At 54.9% G+C, this 21,912-nt stretch overlaps 7 protein-coding genes across 7 annotated transcripts; all 7 read left to right on the top strand.

Annotated features, from left to right (window-relative positions):
• Positions 1–717: 717 nt before the first annotated feature.
• BDZ99DRAFT_95529 (RhoGAP-domain-containing protein) lies at positions 718–4,105 on the top strand. Its single transcript, XM_033729066.1, has 3 exons — positions 718–1,151; positions 1,306–1,461; positions 1,520–4,105. The coding sequence occupies exons 1-3, from the start codon at positions 974–976 to the stop codon at positions 3,883–3,885; spliced, it is 2,700 nt and encodes an 899-aa protein (XP_033573434.1). The 5' UTR covers positions 718–973; the 3' UTR covers positions 3,886–4,105.
• A 1,420-nt stretch (positions 4,106–5,525) lies between these two features.
• BDZ99DRAFT_394666 (uncharacterized protein) lies at positions 5,526–6,464 on the top strand (the record flags this gene model as incomplete). Its single annotated transcript, XM_033715913.1, has 1 exon — positions 5,526–6,464. One exon carries the CDS (start codon positions 5,526–5,528, stop codon positions 6,462–6,464), a length of 939 nt encoding a protein of 312 aa, XP_033573433.1.
• Positions 6,465–7,443: 979 nt separating this feature from the next.
• Positions 7,444–8,769, top strand: BDZ99DRAFT_573978 (uncharacterized protein; the record flags this gene model as incomplete). Its single annotated transcript, XM_033728336.1, has 2 exons — positions 7,444–7,614; positions 7,672–8,769. 2 exons carry the CDS (start codon positions 7,444–7,446, stop codon positions 8,767–8,769), a joined length of 1,269 nt encoding a protein of 422 aa, XP_033573432.1.
• A 515-nt stretch (positions 8,770–9,284) lies between these two features.
• On the top strand, positions 9,285–10,429 carry BDZ99DRAFT_466038 (uncharacterized protein; the record flags this gene model as incomplete). Its single annotated transcript, XM_033720682.1, has 2 exons — positions 9,285–9,762; positions 9,822–10,429. Coding segments are annotated over exons 1-2 (604 nt in total), but the record flags the coding sequence as incomplete, so codon positions are not given.
• A 3,213-nt stretch (positions 10,430–13,642) lies between these two features.
• Positions 13,643–16,828, top strand: BDZ99DRAFT_466036 (uncharacterized protein). The gene is made up of 4 exons (XM_033720681.1): positions 13,643–14,197; positions 14,247–14,756; positions 14,806–14,945; positions 14,999–16,828. The coding sequence occupies exons 1-4, from the start codon at positions 13,753–13,755 to the stop codon at positions 16,574–16,576; spliced, it is 2,673 nt and encodes an 890-aa protein (XP_033573430.1). The 5' UTR covers positions 13,643–13,752; the 3' UTR covers positions 16,577–16,828.
• Positions 16,829–18,270: 1,442 nt separating this feature from the next.
• On the top strand, positions 18,271–19,462 carry BDZ99DRAFT_394216 (DOT1-domain-containing protein; the record flags this gene model as incomplete). Its single annotated transcript, XM_033715878.1, has 2 exons — positions 18,271–18,449; positions 18,514–19,462. 2 exons carry the CDS (start codon positions 18,271–18,273, stop codon positions 19,460–19,462), a joined length of 1,128 nt encoding a protein of 375 aa, XP_033573429.1.
• A 649-nt stretch (positions 19,463–20,111) lies between these two features.
• Positions 20,112–21,681, top strand: BDZ99DRAFT_466034 (uncharacterized protein). Its single transcript, XM_033720680.1, has one exon. It carries the CDS (start codon positions 20,281–20,283, stop codon positions 21,571–21,573), a length of 1,293 nt encoding a protein of 430 aa, XP_033573428.1. The 5' UTR covers positions 20,112–20,280; the 3' UTR covers positions 21,574–21,681.
• The last annotated feature ends 231 nt before the right edge of the window (positions 21,682–21,912 follow it).

The following is a 21,912-nucleotide window of genomic DNA, read 5'->3' as shown; positions in this document are numbered from 1 at the left end:
GGTTTGTGGGTTACAGGGTCGTGTGGAGGGGATTGATGGAGCTCTCGGCCAAGCTCTGTATATTTTGCAGCTTGGACGTCGGCTCCCAGGTTGAGCCACTGTGGATTCAGCCACACGGGGAGCCGTGCGGGCCTCCAGTCAACATGACTCCATCCGTATATTGCTGGCCTGCCGACATCAAGCTGACCTGCTCGAAACGCTGCAGCCCTTACCAATCTGCTTACCCAGGTCCACTCGGCGCGACTGCTATTGCAAGCGCCGGCCTCGTGCTCTTCCTACAGCCTCACCCCCAGCGCCAAGCATCTTCTTTATTATTAGACGGCAGACAAGCACAGGCCAGTCAGTCAGAAGAGAGCGACACAGCAGTCGCCTCCAGCTGCCAGCATCCCATCAGCTCGGGGGACGGGTGCCCTGCCTTGGAATCTTGGAACAGCTCTGCCCATCAGACATTGGCGCGCTAAGCTGTCGAGGCTGCTGTCAGGCTGTCTCTCACTCTCCGCCCCATTATTCAACTCGACTCCTCCGCTCTCGTCCCTGTATGGTGCTGTCTTCACCAGCCCCTCCACACCGAGCTTCATTCACTGTCGCCTGCCAGCGCTCATACCGCACTGTTTGAGTCGCATCCACTCCATCGCGTCGCCGCGTTTTGCACCCGCTTCCGCTTCCGCTTCAAGACGTCGAGCCCCCAAACCCTCCCAAATCCCGCCTCACCAACCCTCCAACTACTGCGCTCACACCTTCAACTGCGTCCGCTGCTCTCACCGCACCTCGTCGCCAGCACCCTACCCGTGGCGCCCGCCGCCCGCTGACTTACTCCTGGCCGTCCGCTGAGCTTTGCATCTCGCTGCCGCCTGGCTATTTTGGGATACCCAGCTGCCGACAGCTACCTCTCACCGGCCCGCCTGCCGAGGCCATTGCGCGAACGCCTCCTCGATATATTTACTGACGAGGAGCCCGCTCGTCGCCCGCCGCCATGGCGAACCACAGCTCTGCGCCGCTGTCGACGCCGCGCGCAAGGAACGGCGAACCCCAGCCTGCTCCGCCCCATGCCTCTGCCTCGACCGCAGCCGAGCCCGCCTCGACCAAACGCGATCTGACAAGTTGGTGGAAGCAGTTCAAGCGCGGTAATCCCCGCAAGGAAGAGGAGAAAGGTAAGGATATCTTATATGGGTTGTTTGAGGCTGCTCAGTGCGTTGGTGGGGGATTGGCGCTGTTGATCCATCTGATAACGGCCGAGCGTTTTGCTTTTTTAGCGGATGGATTTGCATTCACACGGTGTTAGGTTCATATGCTAATATTTTACAGAACCCGTCCCTCAAGGGATCTTTGGAGTCCCTCTCGATAGGAGTATAACGTATGCCAATGTTGCTATTTCACTCTTCAATGAAGGAGGGGAAAGTTATATATACGGCTATGTGCCCATTGTTGTTGCGAAGTGTGGTGTCTTCTTAAAGGAAAAAGGTTAGTGGGCATGTCTACAAGCCGTCTCGAAGTGAGCGCTAATTTATGCGTCTATCAGCAACCGACATCGAGGGAATTTTTCGTCTTGCTGGGTCAGAGAAACGGATAAAAGAGCTCAAGACTCAATTCGATACGCCTGATCGGTATGGGAAAGGGCTGGACTGGACGGGGTATACAGTCCACGATGCCGCCAATATTCTCCGGAGATACTTCAACCAACTACCGGAACCCATAATACCGCTGGACTTCTACGAGCGCTTCAGACAGCCTCTTCGAAACCACCAGGCTGAAGCAGTTGGACCCATGGATGGCCAGGCACCTTCAACCGGAGGCTTTGATGTCAATGCCGCCATCAGAATATATCAACTGCTGATCAAGGATCTACCTCCACTAAATCGGCAACTATTGCTCTACATCCTCGATCTTCTCGCGGTCTTCGCAGCCAAAGCCGACGTCAACAAGATGACGACCTCCAATCTTGCAGCTATCTTCCAGCCAGGAATCTTGTCCCATCCATCACACGACATGTCTCCCAACGAGTATCGTCTAAGTCAGGACGTCTTGATATTTCTGATTGAGAATCAAGACCACTTCTTGATCGGCATGGAAGGGACTGCGGTAGATGAAGGGACTGTTAAACACATTGAGAGCGGTGCTTCGACCCCACAGGCTCGCACTCCGACGACACCCGCTCGAGTAAAGTCTACCGGCCTCGGGAGATCAGCATCCACCGCAAGTGCCGTCAGTGCAAGTGCTGGCGCCGACAATGTCAAAAGATATGGATTCGTCAAGAGGAATGTTTCTGTCTCTTCGAGGGGTTCACGGCACTCAGGTGTTGCCCCTAGTCCAGTGACGCCTTCGTTTGCAACACCAACGTCAGCATCTGGTGTTCACAGGAGTAACACTGTTCCGTCACAACGGTCGCCTGCCATCGGCCCAGCTCGGTTCTCCCGTGAAAAGAACTCAGACCCCCCCACACCGACTGAAGCCCCAGGCATCGCTCCGGTACTCGAGCAAGCTATTGTCGCAGCGCCATCTCCCCAGAAGCAGCAAGACCCGGTACCTGCACCTGCACCTGCACCTGCTCCAGCTCCAGCTCCAGCTCCAGCTCCAGCTCCAGCTTCAGAACCCGTTCAACAAGCTCCCGTGCCTGCACCTGTGCCAGTCCAGCCAGCGACAACTCTGCCACCTAGCGAACCACGTCCATCGGCAATTGTTTCTCCTCCATCAAGCGAAGACGTAACTCCGACGCCGCCTGCGGTTAGCGAGGCTAGGTCGATGTTAATGTTGGCTCCCGAGACACAAGCTCCCAGGCACATCAGTCACTCGCCAGCTAGGGAAAGGTCGGAATTTGTGGAAGGGCCGATAGACAGTCCGAAGACGCCAACGTTCGAGTCGATGCCCGGAACGGCGCGCACATTTACTCAGATTCTCAAGAATCGCCCGTCTCCTCAGTCTGCCGAGGAAAAGAAGGTCGAGGAGAGGAAGACCGAGGAGAAGAAACGGCCCAACAAGCTTCAGAAAAAGGGCCGTGTTCCTAGCAGTGCGAACCCAAGCGCACAGAGCTCAACGCATTCTCTGTCTGGCCACACCATGACAATGGACCAGCCACCGTCGCCCCTACCTCCTGGGATGTCGTCAAGTTACCACTCTGCTTACTCTGGAGATCCCTTCTATACGTCTCACCAAGAATCCAACCCATCGAGGACGTCAGGATCTACGTTGAAGCCGGCCCCCTCGCCTTCTCCGTCCTTCAAGTCACACTCAACGGCAGCGGAATACTCCGAGGGCGATGATTCCGGAGCTCTGAACAGCGAGAAAAGGGAGAAGAAGCGATGGCACATGCATAAGCGCGACGAGAGCAAGTCAACAGTCACGCCGACAGCCAGCCAGACTGCCTTCGGGTCGGTAATTGGTGCTGAGAAGAGCATGAGCTCGTTCAACAGCTCTAATCAAGGGCGGCGCAGTCTGCAAATGGACAACAACCAGTACGGTCAATCACCACCTGAGCCGTCAACCCTACCAGGCAGTTCAACGGAGCCAGCGAGCTCTTCTAGAGACGGCGAGAAGAAGGGCCTCTTCAACCGCTTCCGCGAGAAGATGCACGAGCGGAAGGAGGAGAAACAGCGGCTGAAGAGCCCGCCTGGTAGCACGGTTGACTTGCCTGCGTCAGGACAGACTCTGGGAAGGCCGATGGAACCGATGCCGGTAAGGGGGAAGAGCATGGATGTGCCAAGAGACAACAAGCAGGAAAGGCAGGTCGAGTCTCAGCCTCAGGCTGCTCCTCCGGCTGTTGAGCAGAAACCTGGCCCTGCACCAGCTCCCCCTACCCAAGCTCAACCTCCTCCGACAGCTGCACAGGCTCAACCCGCTCCTGGTGTACCCTCGGAGCAGACCCCGACAAATGCTAATGCCCAGATTTAGTATTCGTCTTGAAGCTCTAGTAGTAGAGAAGGTGCTGATGACGGGTTCGGTCGAGTCGCTGCAGTGGTCTGAGCGTTGGATGTAGGGGCTGTGTGTCGATTCGAAGACGTAATGAGGTAATTGGATCGACGAAAGGCGGGGGGGGTTTGAGTGTTGGTTGCGGTAACAATTGGAGCGAACGCGACGAATTAGGTCGGAAGAAATGTTTGGGTTTCAGCACGACACGATGGCCTTGGATCACTGATCACGAAGAGCGAGACAGAAAGATAGTACATGTTTCATTGGAGCGTCACAATTAGTATTTGTAGCTTATTCCCTAAGGTCAGTCTAGTGGGTTCGGTCTGGTCTGAAATCCCTTTCCCCGAATGCTAGCCGTTGGGTCCCGTGAAACTAAAGTCCCTCGAATCGCTTTCAATAGTGTCATTGATCGATAGAGGGGTTTATCTTCGCTGGCTTGCCCAAATCAGTGGAGAGTATCGAGGCCGCGTCGTCTCCACTGCTGTGCTGCGCCTCAATCTGTCGTGACGGTTGTTTTCTCGATCGCTAGGGTGGGTGGCAACGGCAAATGGTGAATGGACTGCCAAGCGGCTCTCGAGCGGTCCACGGGCTATTCTTAGCATGCGATCAGCGCACAAGCCCCAGATGCTTGTGCGTGCATGCATAAGCCTGCTTTTTATCTGGCGGCCTTGCGATTGGCTGAGTTTTAAGAATGCTAGGATGAAACTCCAAAATCAAGACAGCCTCGGGTTCTCCCACGCTCTTATGCCTCGCAGGCCTATATCAAGGATTGATATGAGGTGGTGAAGGCTGGCCGAGTCGTGAACGGGGAAAAGCATGACAGCGCCAGCCGCAAGGAGACGAGGGGAGACGTCATGCTGGGACGGTTGGATACCGTTGTGCCGTGGGTCGTTTGGTGGGCCTGGTGGAGCAGCTCGTGTCGGAATGCGGCAAAATGCAGCCAGCGCCGTGGTTGAGGTTTCAGGCGGATTGTTTCGCCTGCGCAGACACGAGAGAGGCATCGTCTCCGCCGGTCGTGGCAGCGACAGCGGCAGGCCACTCGGAATGGCTGGCGTGATGACTGATGCTTGCAACCGTCGTCGAGCGTGACGGTGCGACCTCCGGCGGCCGAGATCCGGCTGGCACACTGGTGATGTGGTAAGGTGCTATCCCGAACCTATCTACTACATACCGAGCTGCCCCCTCGTCCCGTGCAACTTCTCTCGCTCTTCTGCAACTGTGTAATTCACTGCTGTCCAAGGACGCCGCTCACTTCTCGCACCTCACATTCGCTTTCTGCAGCCTTGTCACCCACTTCGTCTCAGATCACGCACCTCCAAGCCAATCGCTATCGCTGCCTCGTGCACTGTCCGCTTGTCTAGCCTTCACCTCTCAGCCGACAGTGACGACTCCCAGCCACCGCAATTGCAGGGCTATTGCTCCGTAAGACATTTCTTCAGCTCCCACTCGCAGCTTCTTCGTTCAAACAAAACTCTCCAAGGACCTGGCAAAATGCTAACGATTACATGACCCCTGCAGATATCACTTCCAACTATTATTTTTATTCCCCAGCAGCATCGCCTCATATCCTCCACGCCCACCCGCAGCCTGCCGACCTCTCCCGTGCCTTGAGCAACCTCGACATGTTCTCCCTCCACAAATGCCTCCTCCTCGCCCTGCCCCTCGTGGCATTGGTGCTCGCTCAAGCCAGTCCTGAAGCCATCCCCGAGCCCAGCGAAACACAAGCCGTGAATGTCGACCTGAACAAGATCTTCCAGGAGCTTCTCAATGCTCTTCCCGAAGAGTCTCTACACGCCGCCCTGCATAACCACCACCCCAAGTTCAAGGACGGCGTCTGGGAACATGACAGGACTGCCGTTGAGAGAGTTCACAGCGAGAACCCATCCCTGGCAACCCGCCTTATATCTGCAGCAAAGTTCGACCTCATGAAGCGACAGGCTGCGAACTCCACCGCACCACCCGCCGCCTCCACCCCAGCTCCCGTAGCGCCAACTTCCACTGCCCCTCCTGCAGTCGTCATCCCCGTCTCCATCACGACCACCGATGCAGCCGGCAATACCATCGTGGAGAGCACCTCCGTCCTCTCCGCACCGACCGTCAGCATCCCTGTGGCCATCACAACTACCGACGCCGCCGGCAAGACCATCGTTGCTACCACCAACGCCCCTGGCGTCGTCTTGACAAAGACCGACGCCGCCGGCTCCAAGTTCGTCACCACTTCTGCCGTCGGCTTTGCACACACTGTCGGCCAGGTCCTCACCGAGACCAACTCCAAGGGCAGCACATTCGTGACCACCTACACTCCTGACGGCGGACTAGTCAGCTCCATCGTGCTGATTACCACGACGGGAAAGAACGGGCAGCCGGTCACGCTGACGAGCTATGCGTTTGTGGGTGCCGCAGCTACAAGCACGAAGACCGTTGGCGCGGGCGAGCAAACTGGGACGAACACCGGAAAACCGGGACTGCAGACTGGTGCTGCTGGTGTTCTCTCCAGACAATGGGGAGTCGAGGCAGCAGCAGTAATCGGGGGTGCGGTTGGGATGGCGTGGATGATATGATCTCCCCATATCCCCAGATCTCTGGAAACCGAGCCTCCATGGCATATACAGTATACACGCGACACGGCCACTTCACGAAGAAACGAATTCCCCTGGACTCTCCTTTTACACTACATATATACCCATCCGCTCCTTAATGTCTTCTGACGCCACTATCCTTACAACTAATAGTCTTCATTTCGGAACTGTATATTTTGATTTCTGAGCATACTCTTATGCATCAGCGGGTTCGATTTTTGGTTTAGCGAGGGCATAACAGGACGGCATTTTCATGCAGCATGCTTATCAAAAGTTTGAGCGAAGGAAAGGTGTGGGATGGCACGTTCCTTAATATCGTGCGGGAGTGTGACATTTTGTACGAAAGGGGCGAGTCCTGAGAGTGATGGAACGGGTAATTCGGGCAGGTTGAAGCAACTGAGAGTCAGGCATTGCATTGCGTGGAGAGTAAGGTGGTACAAGTGACAAGAATAGTAATTTTAGGGGAGAAATTGAACAAGGTTGAACTGCAGAAGCGTTCGTTACACCTCTTCGACGCCGCTTGAAGTGCTTCAAAGAGCTTTCAGCAATCGAAAGCTCATTCAAATTCATTGTTTAGACAGGCCTGAAACTTTGCTAGGCCACCTCAGGCGGTGGTGAGTGGGTATACAGAGGCTGTGTACGTTTACTAAAGAAGGGGTGTGTCCCCGTCATAAGTTATTGTTGAGCCTTCTCAAGCTCGTCGACTCATCCCTCACCTCTAACCGCTATGGATTATCTACCACGATTTGTACCCTTCCCCCGTCATCGTAGTTTAGCCGCCGTATAAACTTTTCTCATGTCGAATGTAGTCAGACAGCGAAATTGTGCCCAGTCACCTTCCATCGCGCGTCGATCTAGAATACCTATTCTCAGTCTCTCTCATAACTTCGAGCGTGTCATCTTTCGCAACAAAACCTCCAATATCCCTCCCTGTGTACTTGATTCGATTCCCCTATCCATCATGGACGCGCTGCCCGTAGAACTCGTCCTTCAAATCTTTTCACGCCTCGACGTCCCACCGCCCTCTATTCTGAATTTCGCCCACGAACCTACCAAGGATCTACCAAGCGCTCCATCAAATTTGACGCCTCTCAAGGCTCTCAGCCTGACCTCCCGCCGCTATCACGCTCTTGTTACACCTCTATTATTTCGTCATACCGTTCTTCGCCTCGATGACACGCCTACCTAGCTTCCCGTAGATGAAGACACGCTCAACGCAATGCAACCTGCTCTGAAAACGCTCTCGGCCCACGAACGTGACATCTACACGAGAATGCGTAAGAAGATAGCGAAAGGCTTCCAATGGGGAATAGACAGCGGCGAAATAGCCGAGATGGTGGAGTTCATCTGGATCCGCAACGAAGACCACTGGTTCGCCCAGAGCAGCTCCGCGGTATGGGGGCCTCCCCCTTTGATCGATAAAGTAGAAAGCCTCGTCATTGTCGCCTCCAGGGAATACGACACTAGGTACAAAATCTTTCGCAACGCAGAGGCGGCGCTGCACCACGCCGTTGTGGATCTCTGGACCCGCGTGTTCGATGCCCTGGACCCGGAGAGAGTGGTAGTCGTTGCGCCGCCAGCCACGATGATCGAGCTAACGGAGTTGATCATTCCAAGCAACGGTACGTGGGTCTTCGAGAGGAACTTCCACTATCTCGAGCTACGTCAGGATTGGCCTACGAACGGCGGACGTGGGAAGAAACCGCGAGTACAGGTGGAGCATGCGGCGGAGTGTGCTCGCGCCTGGGATGGTTATAGGAGTCTCATCCATGCACACCCCTGGACGCACATCGCATACAATGAAGACAGCTGGGTGCTAGCATACCTACCTAGGGATAGAACTAACGGAGTGGTCTGCTGGCAATGGGGCTGCCTAGAGACCTTCTGCCTCCTCCTTGAGCGCCTGAATCGGGAAGCACAAGTCTGCTGTAGCCTCCGCAGCGTCGCCTTCATCGCCGTCTTCCCCTGGGCTTCGCACGTTACTACTACGCTCCACCCGCTAGAACAACACCCCACGCCCGAGCGGCTCACCACACAACTCGCGCCAGGGCCGGAGAATGGGGTACTAGACGATGAAGAGAAACTCGGGGCGGATGCGCCCCTTTGTTTCTGGCACGAGTGGAGAAAGTGCCATCGCCACGTTGCGTGGTTCCTGTTTCGCAGGCAGTGGAGTACACAAAGAGGGCGTGCTGGATTTCAGGGAGCGGATATCGAAGGCTCGCAAGGAGGTAGAGTGGACAATGGAAGAGTGGAAGGAGGGGGGAAATGGGAGGTGGAAGAGGGTTGAAGGGCCGCGTAGCTATCCCCGCATAGCTATCCTAAGCAAGAGTATTCAACAGCACAGGGCTAGCGGAACAAACTACAAATACTATTTGATAGCTTAGTTTTCTCTCTGCCTTTTCCCAGCTTATCTAGGTCTGAACTCTGACGCTTTTAGCAGGTCGCCCGGAATTGCTTGCTAATGCTAACATCATGGCGGGGGCAAGGCAGACTTGGAGCAACATATTACGTACCCTGCCCTGCTAACGACCAAGTATTTTATATCTTATTAGGCAACAGCCATACGGAACCTGAGCCCTGGGTCATTCCAAAATCGTGTTGCGCTTTAGAATCTGGTAATATTTCTGCGGTAATCGGGACCGCGGCACTGCTCACATAACACACAACACCACAACAACAGCATTCTCTAATCTAGGCAGAAGCTTTACAGGATTCTGCGCTACTTTAGTAGTTTATGCGCCGATCCGTCTAAGCAAAATCCTTCGCGGCTTAGTGTTTCAGGCCTGCACAGCCCAGGCAGCAGGCGGAGTAAACAACACGTTACCAAATTCAAAGAGTTAAAAGGTCTAGAGTTTTGCCATTATCTCGTTCTCTCATATTAGGCCTGTTCTAAGTAACTTTGGCTGATTGCACTGTTGCGTCTAGCCAATTTACTGGTGTGAATTCTGTTCATCCCATCTTCCACATATTCTCCTTCAATTCAAACATACCACTCTTCAAAATGGCAAGCCCATTCTCCGAATCCCTCCCAGCCCCCGAAACCACCTCCGAAGAGGCCCCTCTCCTCGACTCCTCAGACCCCTCCTCTGAACCCCCACTCCTGCCGCGCCCTCAGCTCCGAAAACCCATCCTCATCTTGACTTGGCTCTCCCTAGCTCTCGCAGCGACGACATGGCCGTTCCTCATCGCCCTCAAAGTCCTGTGGATCAACGACGACGACCACCGAGACTACCACTACAGCTGGGGCATCCGCGACGACGCCGCTGCACTGCTCGGCCTTGTCCGTCCCCCCTCCCCTCCCCTCCCTATCCCCACCATCTCCTCTAACACGTCTCCCAGTCCATCACCGCCGCCATCTTCGCCGCCCTAAACCTCCTCCGCCTGCGCTTCTCGCGCCTCCACCTCCCCCTCCCCCTCGCTATCAACCTCGTCGTGGACGCCGTGCTAGCATTCTACCTCATCGCCGTCAGCGCGACGGGCATCAGCGACGGGCTGCAGGGCGGGTGCTACAAGAGCTGGTATCCGCCGCCGCCGATCGGGGACCCGGACACGCCGTCCGTTCCTGCGCCGCCGGCGCCGCGCCCCGTGGACCCGGCGTGCTATGTGTATGCGTACAGGGTGCTGGTGTTGCAGGAGGTTGTGATGAGTGTGGCGGTAGTTTTAGGGTAAGTTCCCCGGTTCTTTTTGAGAACGGTTGTTGCGGAGGCTTTGGCTTTTTGCCTTTCCTTTCCTTTCCTTTCTCCGTCGGATGGTGGCGGTCGAGGGCGAGGGTTGTGTTTCTTCGATGGGGTGGTATAGAGCGGATATGCTAACGAGAGTGATAGGATTACGAGTCTTGTCCTCGCGGTACTAAGGCTTGTCCTGGCTTACCGCAGGAGGTTCTGGCAGAAGATGAAATTCCCGACGGGCACGTTCTCGGTGGAGTTCTCGGTGAAGATACTGAGGCAGGGGGATCCGAATGCGCCTGGAAGGGTTCAGGGGGGGAGCTAGGGGGTTCGGTACAAAAATATGAGTGACTGGGTACTGGTAGTAGACGACGTTGTCTGATGTGCGTCTTTGAGAACTCTTCATGTTATCGAAGGAAGAAAAGCGAAGCTGAAACACGCTGTAACCTGTGCCTTACGAATACCGCAATGCTAAAAGTTACTATATCTCTCTCTACCACGTCTCTGGTGTTCCAACACATTACCAAAATCCACGACACAATTAACCTACCTCATTCATATGCCTTTCGCAACCTCTCCTCCCAAACTTCTATCCACAACTAGTGTATACGCACTCTTCCCCAGCGCAAACGCCAAACCCCAAAAATATGCTGAGAAAAAAAAACAGAACAAAAAACAACCACAAATCATCGTCGAACCCACGAGCTCGCCGCCAGACCCTTCAACCTCAATACCACGGCGGCGAGCGCTGTGCGACGAGTTGCATGGCAATCGCCAACGGGGCAAGGGGGACCGGTTGGTTATTTTGGAATAGAGGTGGGATGTTTAACTATGTATACTTTTTTTTTGGAAACCGCTTCTCTTAGGAGTTGTACGCGCAGGGCGAAGAAGACAGATTATGAAATGCTGGCTGCGAAAACGAGAGCTCGACGCTGGGAGCGTCGCGGCACGCAAGCTGTATATCTGTCCGGTATGCTCCCTGTGTGGATCGGGGCTTGTTAGAGGGATGGGGTTTGATCTGCTTCCTATTACCTGGATTGTTTCAAGAGCCTATTCTGTACACCTGCTGAGAAACCCTCAACCCCCATCTTTCCTCATATAGCTATCCGGCGACTTCATAATCATACCCTCGGCATTTGAATGCGAAAACCTCACTACCTGGAGTCGTTTATCCGAATGCTTACCCCCCCCTAATTAGTCTCTATGCCCAAATACCCCCTTTTCCCCAGCCCGTCCCCTCCCCTCACACCTCCCACCATCACTCACCTCAGACGTCACAAACCCCGCCTCAACCTCGCTTCACCGCTCCCCCGTCCTATACCTTAGCAGCACCTCAAATCAACTTATCCGCGTTTGCGCCAAGAAGCACCGCAACGAGTTCCAGTTGGCAGAGCCCTGGCTCTCGACCCTACAGAACGTGAAGAGTGAACCTTCTCCTCGTCATCGCTGCCCCAAGTCGCCGAAGTTCGCGACGAAGCGCGCGAGGATCGGGATCTAGGAGCTGGAGGCGGAGAGGACGTGAAGGGGGGCCGGGGGCCTGGCGTAGTAATTGTAAAGGCTGAGCGGTATCATTCGCAATCAGCCTCTGCCCATTCTCGTATTGTACATATCGTTAGGGGTTTAACCGCCACGGATAGTTTATTTTGCTGTTATGGAAAGGAGATAGCGGACTTCGACGATGGCAGGCCAAGGAGCATTGAAACAGATGAGGAGGAGCGAATGGGGAAGGCAATTACAGTTGAAGTTTGAGCGAGGAGATGGAGCTGGAAAGAACATGGCATATTATCATGTCGTACTTGACATACAGCACAATGAAGTTGATACGAAGTCTAGTTGCCCATACCTACATTTACACCACAGCTAATTTGACCAATTGACCACGCCAAAGACAGTTTGGGTGGAGCAAACAGATTGAGAGATTGATTGTGTGGATGTTCCATGGTAACCTGGCTGAGGATGCTCGACCCATAATCTTCGTGGAAAAGTACCTTGAGCTGAGTATCTGCGTACTCCCGCACCCGTGGCATCGGGCTGACCTGGGGTAAATTCCCTAGGTACATATTTGACAGGTCGGCTAGCAGTCTGTGGTGCGAGTCTTATCTGTGTGCAGGAGAGCGGTCCAACAGCGGCCATTGCGCGCCGTGCATGCTCAAAAGAAATTACAAGGAAATATATGGGGACATGTGGCGTGGACTGATGCATATCACGCGAGCTAGCATGGGATTTTGCACATATGCCCTGACTCGAGCAGCATGGGAAACTTGATTTTTGAGGGGTTGATCAGAGCGGGAAAAGCCACACCCGACGGATCGTGGTTAGCGGTGATTGGAGTGATGAAGGTCAATGAATTGCCCATGTGACAGACAGATGCAGACCCTCCCGCGGGTTGTTTGCGGAAGACGCGAGAGCAGTAGCGACTTTGGCAATCGATCATGGCTCGTGTGGCGCTTGGTGTTGTGGCTCGGGCACTCGGGGCGTTATTTGATTGTCTGGACGTGTCCAGGCCTGCAATGTAGCTGCCTGTACCCGTGGTATCAATTTCTGGTGCATGCAGCTGCCAGAAACAGCGTCAAGTCCCGTAGACGCAGTCGATCGTGGCCGATTTCATGTGAACAGCGCTGTGGCGCCATCTCGTAGCAACAGCGGTAAACGAACAGCGAGTTCTCAAAAGGAGAGTATTCCGAGGTTGTGGTCTGGCATCGTCATCAAAGAGCAAGCGAATCCTGACCGTCGATAGCGATGCATGATGCGGAGTCCTGGGCAGCTCCTGGACCGCTAGGCCCGCTAGCGTGTGCGGCCTCCCACCGACGACGTTGTGGCTTGCCGCGGAGCAAACAGCCGCTCCCTGCCTGTGGACCGTCCGCAATTGATGTCGCCACATCGCTGCAGGTTTGCTGCGCAGCTTGCAGCAATGGAACGCGGAGGACGCTGGTGCACGGAAACGGCTGTCCAGACGTGGACTGCTGGCTGCGAAGTGATGCTGGGAGATTGGCGTGCGGCTCGAATAATGATGACGTCTAGGGTGTGTCGGCTCCTGCCGGAGATCCTCTGGAGCATTGCGAACATCGCCATCGCCCTCGTCTCGCAGCCTGGGCCTCTCCACGTCGCACGCGTCATGCCTCCAGGGCAATTCACCCTTCTGGCAAGGCGCTGCTCAATGCGGGCGGTCCAGAGCTGGTGCTGCTGATCGGGCCCCCCTTAGGGCGGCGGGGAGCAGGGCCAAGCTGCCTGTGCCGACGTCAAAGGCGCGTCGTCGCATCCAAGTGGCCTGTGGGCCTAGCCGCACGCGGACTCGTCGACCTTGGTTGTGGGTGGAGAGATGGAGGAGACGCTGTGGCCAGCCGATGCTGAGGCCCAGATGACGTCCTCGTTGTTGTGCTGTGGCGCCACAGCGCTCACCAACAATTCGGGCCTGGCATGCGTAACAACGCGCCCTTCCGTCACAATAAAGCGTGGCCCCGCCGCCAGCTGTGCTCTCCTCCTCACACACCTCACCACTACTTTTTGCGTTTCCGTTTATGATACCCCAGTAGTAGCCTAATATCAGAATCCGCAGCCCCAACACTATCACCACACCACAACACACTACGCCGCATTGCTCAATCATGGCGTCAAAGGCCGTCAACGTTCCCACGAACCAACAGCAGAAGGAGAAGGACGTCAATGCTAAGCTCCAGCTGTACGGCATCTACTCTGCCTTCGCCAATGGCAAGGTTCCATCAAACAAGCAAATCGACGTCGCACTAAACAGCGCCCTTTCATCCAAGGCGCTTGCGTCCCCGTCGAAAAAGCTCTCCACAGAAGGCCAACAGCTCGTCGGCGACCTACGGGACGTCATTGAGAAGGCCAAGATCCTGCTCCTCACCAAGAACGACGGCAACCTCCTCCAAGACTTCATCTGGCAGACCCAGCAACTAACCGGCGGCAACGCTGCTGTTCCTGGCGCACCCGTCGACAAGGAGACTGCCAAACAACACGGTAATGAGGCACTCGAGGGTCTGCGCACACTCGGCACGCTGATAATCTCCAACGGACAGTTCAGGAAGCTCCGTACGTATAACTGAGTCCTCAGATTGCTTCGGTGACTAACGGGTCTCAGTGAGCGACGCTACCATTCTCCTCCGAGACATTGCTGGCGATGGTGCACAGAAAGCTGCCAACAAGGTCAACCCGGGCGAAGAACAGCTTTCCCAGATAGATCGCCCTGCCGCCGATAACACCTGGCACGAAGTGCCGGACCTGTCCAGGGATAACCTCACTGGTCAGCTCAAGTCCAGGGTCCCATTCAGCAAGGGCGACGCCCAGAAGGCCGCTGGCGATGTCACTCAGGCTGGTCATCCCGATGGATCTCGCGACCCCGCTGATGCGGCTGAACTTGCACAGTCCGAGGCTCAGAACGGAGGTTCTTCTGGTCTGAACGCGAATGCCGCCGCTGGGGAGCTCAGGAACCAAGCTTCTGACAATGTCCCGGATGAGAAGAAGGACAAGCTCCGCGAACAGCGTGAACGCACCAACAACTACCTCAGGAGCAAGATGCCAAAGGAGCGCCGTGAACAGACCATCTGGCGTCTGAAGAAGATGGTCGTCGAGATTCAAGGTCACCAGGATTGTGAGTGTACACAACGCTCGAAATGAGTACTTTTACTAATAGATACCAGATCTCCGTGCCGTTGATACTCTTTTGCGCCTCGCTGAGGAGTACACTGGTCACTCCAAGAACCTTGCTCAACAGGGCAAAGGAACCGTGAAAGGTGCTCATACTGATGACAGCTTGCAATTAGCTGAGGCTGACTTGAAGGTATTTTTTTAGGCTTTGTTTCCGATAACCATTCAATGCTGATTGAATTCAAGACTCTCATCGAACGCTTTGCGAACAACACTTCCTCCGATGATCTCTTCGATTCCATCAACCAAATCTACCGTGATGCCGAGAAGGACCCTGAGCTCAAGAACTGGTTCAAGCAACTCGACACCTATATCCGAAAGTGCTTGAAGCAGCAGGGCTACATCATGGAGGACAGGTCCACTGATGAGTGGAATGAGCTCTACGATCACGGCCACTTCCTCCTCCGCGAGCGCTACCGCGGCCACACCGACCGAATTGTAGACGAGTTCAAGTACTTCGGTCAAGAATTCGACAATGACCCGCAGAACAAGGCTTTTGGCAATAGCCTCCAAACCCTCTTCCAGCATCTCGGCAATGACGAGAACGGCAAGCCCACCTTCAAGCCTCATCTCATTAAGGACCTGACTGAGGTCATCATTCCTGGTATCTTTGAGAACATCCGCTATGTCCCTATCCCTCGCATTGAGTACTCCGATCCTATGATGGATGCCATCGTCGAGAACTTGGTCATTGAGGGCGACAACCTTGCACCCAATGTCCTGGAGTTGAGCAGTGACAACTACTGGCGCTGGGGCCGCAAGAAGATCTCCAATAAGAACAAAAACAAGGTTATGCTGTCAGTATCTGGCGTCCAGATGGACCTTAAAGATGTCTCTTACTACGTCAAGAAGAAGGAGGGCTTCCCATCCATCACCGACACTGGTGTCTGCGACGTCTTCATGGGCGGCAACGGCTTCAGCTTCAAGGTCGAGATGGAGACCGCCGACAAGACTGATACGGCTCACTTCTTCAAGGTCAATAAGGTTAACGTTGAAGTTAAAAATCTTAATATCAAGCTTAAGCAATCCAAGCACAAGCTTCTCTTTGGCCTCTTCAAGCCACTTCTTCTCAAGGTCATGCGCCCGGTGATCCAGAAGGTTCTGGAGAAGCAGATCAAGGACAACATCCACCAACTGGACGGTCTTATCTACGATGTGAAGACCGAAGCCGACGCTGCCGTTGCTGAAGCCAAGCGCAACCCTGATCCGGAGAACGTTCAGAACATCTACCAGCGCTACGTATCTGCTGCCAATAAGAAGATCCTGCAGGGCAAGCAGAAGAAGGAGGAGGTTGAAGCGAAGACGGCTGACAAGCACGTCAATGTGGCTGTCACCCAGGAAGACTCCATCTTCAAGAACATCTCCCTTCCCGGCGGTATTTCTACAAAGGCTACGGAGTTCAAGCAGCTCGCCCGCAAGGGTGACAAGTGGGAGTCGCCTGTCTTCAGCATCGGCTCCGCCAAGGAGACCAGCAACCTTCCAAAGACGGGTGCTGTCTCCAGGAAGCGCGGTACCGTCGCTGGTGCTGGTGCTGGAATCGGTGCCGGTGCTGGTAACGAATATGGCGCTGGTGGCCTTACCCAGAATCGCACCGTCGGCAATGGTGGCTACGAGAACTCCAACTCCAACGGCTTCGGCGGCCAACTCGACAACGCTTTCAACACTGGTGCTACCAACGGAGGTGTTAACGGTGCCTTGCCATCTTCCGACCCCTACCACACCACAATGGGCAAGCAAAACCCTGTCCTCCAGGGCTCCGTCTAAACCACTCGATACCCCAAAACTTTTCCGACGGTGCCAAATCCGCATTGTTTGTGATGGACGCCATGGTTCCTTTCGCCACGATGGAAACGCACCCGCTTGCATGGGACGGCTTCATCTCCTAAGTAGAGGAGGATTTCCTTTTGTCATGATACCACTTTTCGCGCTTGCGCAGTACACATCTTGGACGATGAAAAGTAATGGGAGGAGGCTGAGTGGAAGGCGCCTGAGGGCATGAGTTGAAATTGGAGATGGGTGTACGATTAGTTAGGCTACCGTAGTTTAAAGCATTTTGCTCCTTAATTTTTTGACGCATGGTGATTTTCGATGACCGCAAGTGACCCAATGAAGTACGCGGTATGTTTGGTGGAACTGCTTCGACGCAAGAGTGCGTGTACCTTCTAGATGAACATATTTAGAATTTCGACAGGCCCGTACCGTGGTTGAGGTACTTCGTACACTACTTTGCCATAGATATCCGTACACGTTCCTCCCACTGTCTGTGGGGCTCCAAACGTACTAATCGAAACCGGGGGCAGCGGTAACACTCCCTATCTGCGTACACCATGTTGGCGCTGTCTGCGGTAGCCTCACGAGTTCACTAGGGGTCCAAAATACCGAACTTCACTCTTACTCAGAAGGCTGAAAATACTACGAGGCCCCTCATGCAGCGGTAAACGACCTGTCACTGTAGCCAAAATATCGTTTGTCTACCACCTATCAGATCAGGGGCCTTGGCAGGTTTTTGAGACGCAATATTCTATTCAGAGATGTCCCCACGCTGGGCATGCAAAAAGTAGCACACTCATCAAGTACTCTGCCTGTGTGTACACATGTCTGCCACTGCATGAAGTGCTTCAACAAGTTTCCACATAGTCCAAAGTGGATGGCTTCTATCTCATTCCGTTTCCTGAAAATTTTCTGAAGTACACCAAACAGCGGCAGACAGGTGCACGCGTGGTTCTGTAGGAAATGAGGAGCGCATGCACGTTTTGACTGCAATTCCGTGATAAAGTGACGTGAGGATGTAGTTGCGCCAAGGCACTGCTGCAAGAATCCCGCCCGCCATCGCGGCTTCCAGGGGTGGCGGGTTGGTGCCTGCCCTGCGCAATTGTGCCTTACGCCGGCACGCGCTCTCAAGGTGGAGCCTTTTGGTTTCGAGTCTAGCACCTCTCTCTCTGCCATGTCACCACCTTTCTATCCTTAACATACTGGGCACTCCACGCACGCCCTTAAACCACTATACCATATGCTTTACACATACGACATACTTACCACCGCCCAGCTACGCACACTTGGTCACTATGTTTGGCAATAAGAAGAAAGAACCCCGAATCCGCACTATCACGAGGGTTAAGGAGCAGAAAGACCTTCCAAAAGCCCCTTCACCAGCGCATAACCCGAAACCCACCTCGAAGTCCCCCGCCTCCTTTTCCCAGGCTCACAGGAAGGCGGAGAAGGCCCAGAAGAAGCCGCATAATGGCTACTCAAATGGCCATGCGCCACCTGCGAAAACTTCTCAGAAGTCGGATTTTCTCGCTGTACAACACCCGCATCGCAAGCGCAAGACCTCGACGCCCCCACCGATGTTTGCGTCGAGCGACGAGTCTGAAGAGGAGAGTGCCAAAGGCTCGAGGAAGAGGCACAAGACGAGCAGCTCGATTGAGCCGGACTCAAGGCGGATGCTGGAGCCAGATATGAAGAGGAGGCTACGAGATACCGAGAACAATGGCGAAAAGCTGGACATAATACATGGGGTGGATATGACCACGGGTGAGCATGGGAAGGAGTACAAGGCGGCGTTCAAGACGGAGACAGGGGACGAGGACAGGTTTGTGGTGGAGCTGCAGTATCCAAGCACGTCTCCACGCGAACGGTGTGTTGGCTATTCTCAACTATGTGTAGCCGGAGTAGCTATGCGGAGACTGATGTTATTCCAGCTTCGAAACAGTAATACCCCGCGACCCAACGGGATATGACCCGATCAAGGACATCGAATACACTATCGACGAAATATGCCTTACCTACCTGCCTGAGGCGCAGTCTCTCGTCTTTCGGGACGATGACTCCGGCGTAGTACGCCTCCTGAAGCGTGCTGTGGCCAAGAAGTCGCCCTCGGATTACTGCAAAGCTCTCGATAATTTCAACGCCCACATCCGCGCCTCGCTCGCCGACTCCACCATATCCAAAACCCTCGATAGCAAGCATGCCCTGCCGCCGTCCCTGGTCAAGCACATCTTCAGTCAAGTCTACCAGCGCATCGTCTCCCCTCACGCTCACCGCCTTAAGAAAGTAAAAGATAAGGCGACCACCTATGGCGAACTTATGCCCTCATTCGTGAACACCATTTTCAGACAAACCCACCTCAATTCCTCCTCCATCTTTGTCGATCTCGGCTCTGGTGTGGGCAATGTAGTAATCCAGGCTGCGCTCCAAACCGGCGCGCAGAGCTGGGGCATTGAGATCCTAGACACGCCCGCCAAGTTTGCCTCAGAGCAGGCGAAAGAGCTCCAGGCACGCGCAAGGCTATGGGGCCTCTCCATCGGCCCAATCCACTTACTCCACGGCAGTTTTCTCGAATCTCCGGAGATTGATGACGTGCTGCGCGTTGCAGACGTCGTGCTAGTCAACAACAAAGTCTTCGGCGAGAGGCTCAACGGCGAGCTTCTCTTCAAGTTCCTCGACTTGAAAGACGGTGCGCAGGTGATTAGCCTAGAATCCTTCGGTGCAGGCCGACAAGGCGCCTGGAACCAGCAGCAAAACGCGGCCAGACTGTTCCGGGAGAAGCGGTACGAGAGCGGAACGGACGCGGTGTCTTGGGACGGCCAGAGCGTGGACTACTTCATCGCCACGAAGGATGAGCATCATGTGAAAGAAGAAGATCTGTAAAACCTGTGAAGGAATATGAGTATTCGTAACACAGCGCGGGACACACCTGTTTGCCGCTGTTTGGGGTGCTTCCACGATTTTCCATAGTCCAAGGCGAAGGATTTCTGGCTCGTTCGGATTCCTGTAAATGCTTTGAGGCACCCCAAGCAGTGGCAGACAGGTGTACGCATGCGAGGGGCGCATTTTTAGCGTTTGGTTCTTCGCTAATAAGCCGGGATTTAGGGGGAAGATCCTCTACTCTCATTCGCGACGACTTCAAAAGCCGAGAAGAGAGAGGGCAGGAGAGTCTCCGGGGAGATCGTTCATTGTCTATCCTTTGGATATGGGGTTAGGGGGGTCAGAATACATAAGCAGGTGATGGGTTTTGGATTGCATTTGGTTGATCTGCCCTGAGGTGTGGTAGCGGTGTATCTACATTGGATTTGGTAAGTGCGTAGATTGGTAGGCATAGGGATGGGTGATGCGTTTACCCAAAGCACAGCGTTTGGACTTCTGTCGTTGTATAGTTTTTACCGATGCTTGGAGTGCTTCGATGCATTGTCAAATATATCCAAGGTCAAGCTTCCCTGATGCAGTCTAGCGCCACATCCTTGTCCCTGTACCCCAACGTCACGTCAAGCTGCAGCTCACAAGCTTGTTCCACTCCACATCCCAGCTCCGACCAACTTCCTGCGAACGTCACGAAACACCTGGTAATCGTCCTTTCCCTTTCTTTCGCTCAATCTTCAACCTTTCTTCAACTGTCATATTCAGGGTACTTCTTTCTGGTAATTCCAATGGACTCTACCCGCTCTATATCCAACTCAGATTAATCTCCAATGACCTCGAAACCCTCCGCCACCCGCCTCCCTTCTACCTCCTCTCCCACCACACCCCAAACGCAAAGACCTCGCCCCAAAAAGCTCTTAAACCCAGACCACGAGGCTGAGGGCGGCGTCATGCTTCCTCCAACCTCCACACCCTCTTCATCCAAACTCCCAACCACCAAGCCAATAGACCCCAAATCAACAGACGCCACAGGCCCAAATCGGCGCCGTAAACCTCGTAAACTTAACAAAGACCCCCTCCCAACCGATACTACCACCGCCGCACCAAAAGCAGAAGAAGCAGCCGTCGGCAACGAGCTCGAAGCGCTGAAATCCCGCGTGAGGGGCTTAGAAGCGAAGGTCGAGGAACTCTACACCACCGGCAAGACAGGAAACCCGAAAAGTCCACGCCGGCGTGGCAAAGGACGAAAAGGTTCTACCCCGGCGCTCCCCTCCACCGGTATCGACAAAGAAGCAGACGCAGAAGCAGACGCTGGCATCGACGCACCCGAAACCGCAGAACTCGAACGCCTCGAGTCCGAACTCGCCCTCGCCCGCCTCGACCTCGCGACCCTCTCCACCACGTCCCGAGCACCACGGCCCCGCCCTTCCGCGTCGCGGGTGCAGAGCCAGGATGAGGATGTCGAGGATATCCCGAGGGGGAGCATACCAAGCGCGTCCGACCCCCGCCCTAGAACCACACGTAACGCTAGTTCCGCGAACGATCGGAGCGTTACGCTGACGGGATCGTATCGCATCCCTCTCCCCCCCTCCGTCAGCATCGACGACGTACGCACGATTCAGAGCGGGATCGGGGCCGCGCAGAATGTGGCGCGCTCGTTCCTGGACTCGAGAAGGGAGAATGCGGCGAAGACTGGCCCGACTCAGTCTACTGCGAGGACTGCCCCGCCGGGGAGGAAGAGTGGACCGGATGCTGGCGGCGGTGGAGAGGCAGGGGAGGGAGGGCAGAGCTGGGGCGAGTGGTTCGGCGCGTATAGCATGTCCATCTCGCGCGCGGTGAAGAAGATTGAGGCCGAGGCCGGGGTGGAGGTAGGGGCTGCGCAGCCGAGGATAGGAGCGGCGAGACCGAGTGCGGGAGCGAGGAGGGCGAGTGCGCCGGGGGTGGGGATGGCGGCTGCGAAGAAGGGGTCTACGGCTGGAGGGAGCGGTGCTGGTGCCAAAGCGACAGGGGGAGGGAATGCGGCAAAAGGAGCGGCGAGCAACAACAGACCGCCCCTGAAGCCCAGAGCCTCGAATTCGAATTCGAGGATGAGTGCGGAGCAGGTTAAGATGCTGATGTCGTAGTGTGTCCCGTAGAAAAATGGGTTGGATATAAGATAGATGATCTGAGTAAAATGTACGAGTACTGACGACTGAATGAAAACAGATTTATCAGCAAATGAAGAATTTCTCCCCCCCTCCCACCCCCAAATGACGGTTGCTAATCCTCCTCCGTGACGACATCGCCCTTTCCAACTACCCTCTCGCTTTGTTTGCGATTTCTTCTGGATCTGACCGTCCAGAGACAACCCATAAGTCCGGGCACATCCGGCTACCGCTGCTTGGAGCTAACCCCTCCCCCTCTTTCCCAATAAAATCTCAAAAACGCCACGCGCAACGCCAAGCCTCACGCAGTGCGAACCA

The sequence above is a fragment of the Mytilinidion resinicola genome (assembly GCF_010093595.1).
Source record: "Mytilinidion resinicola strain CBS 304.34 unplaced genomic scaffold BDZ99scaffold_16, whole genome shotgun sequence".
Taxonomy (NCBI): domain Eukaryota; kingdom Fungi; phylum Ascomycota; class Dothideomycetes; order Mytilinidiales; family Mytilinidiaceae; genus Mytilinidion; species Mytilinidion resinicola.
Note: the sequence above shows the minus strand (reverse complement) of the source record. Positions and strands in the feature narration are given on the sequence as shown.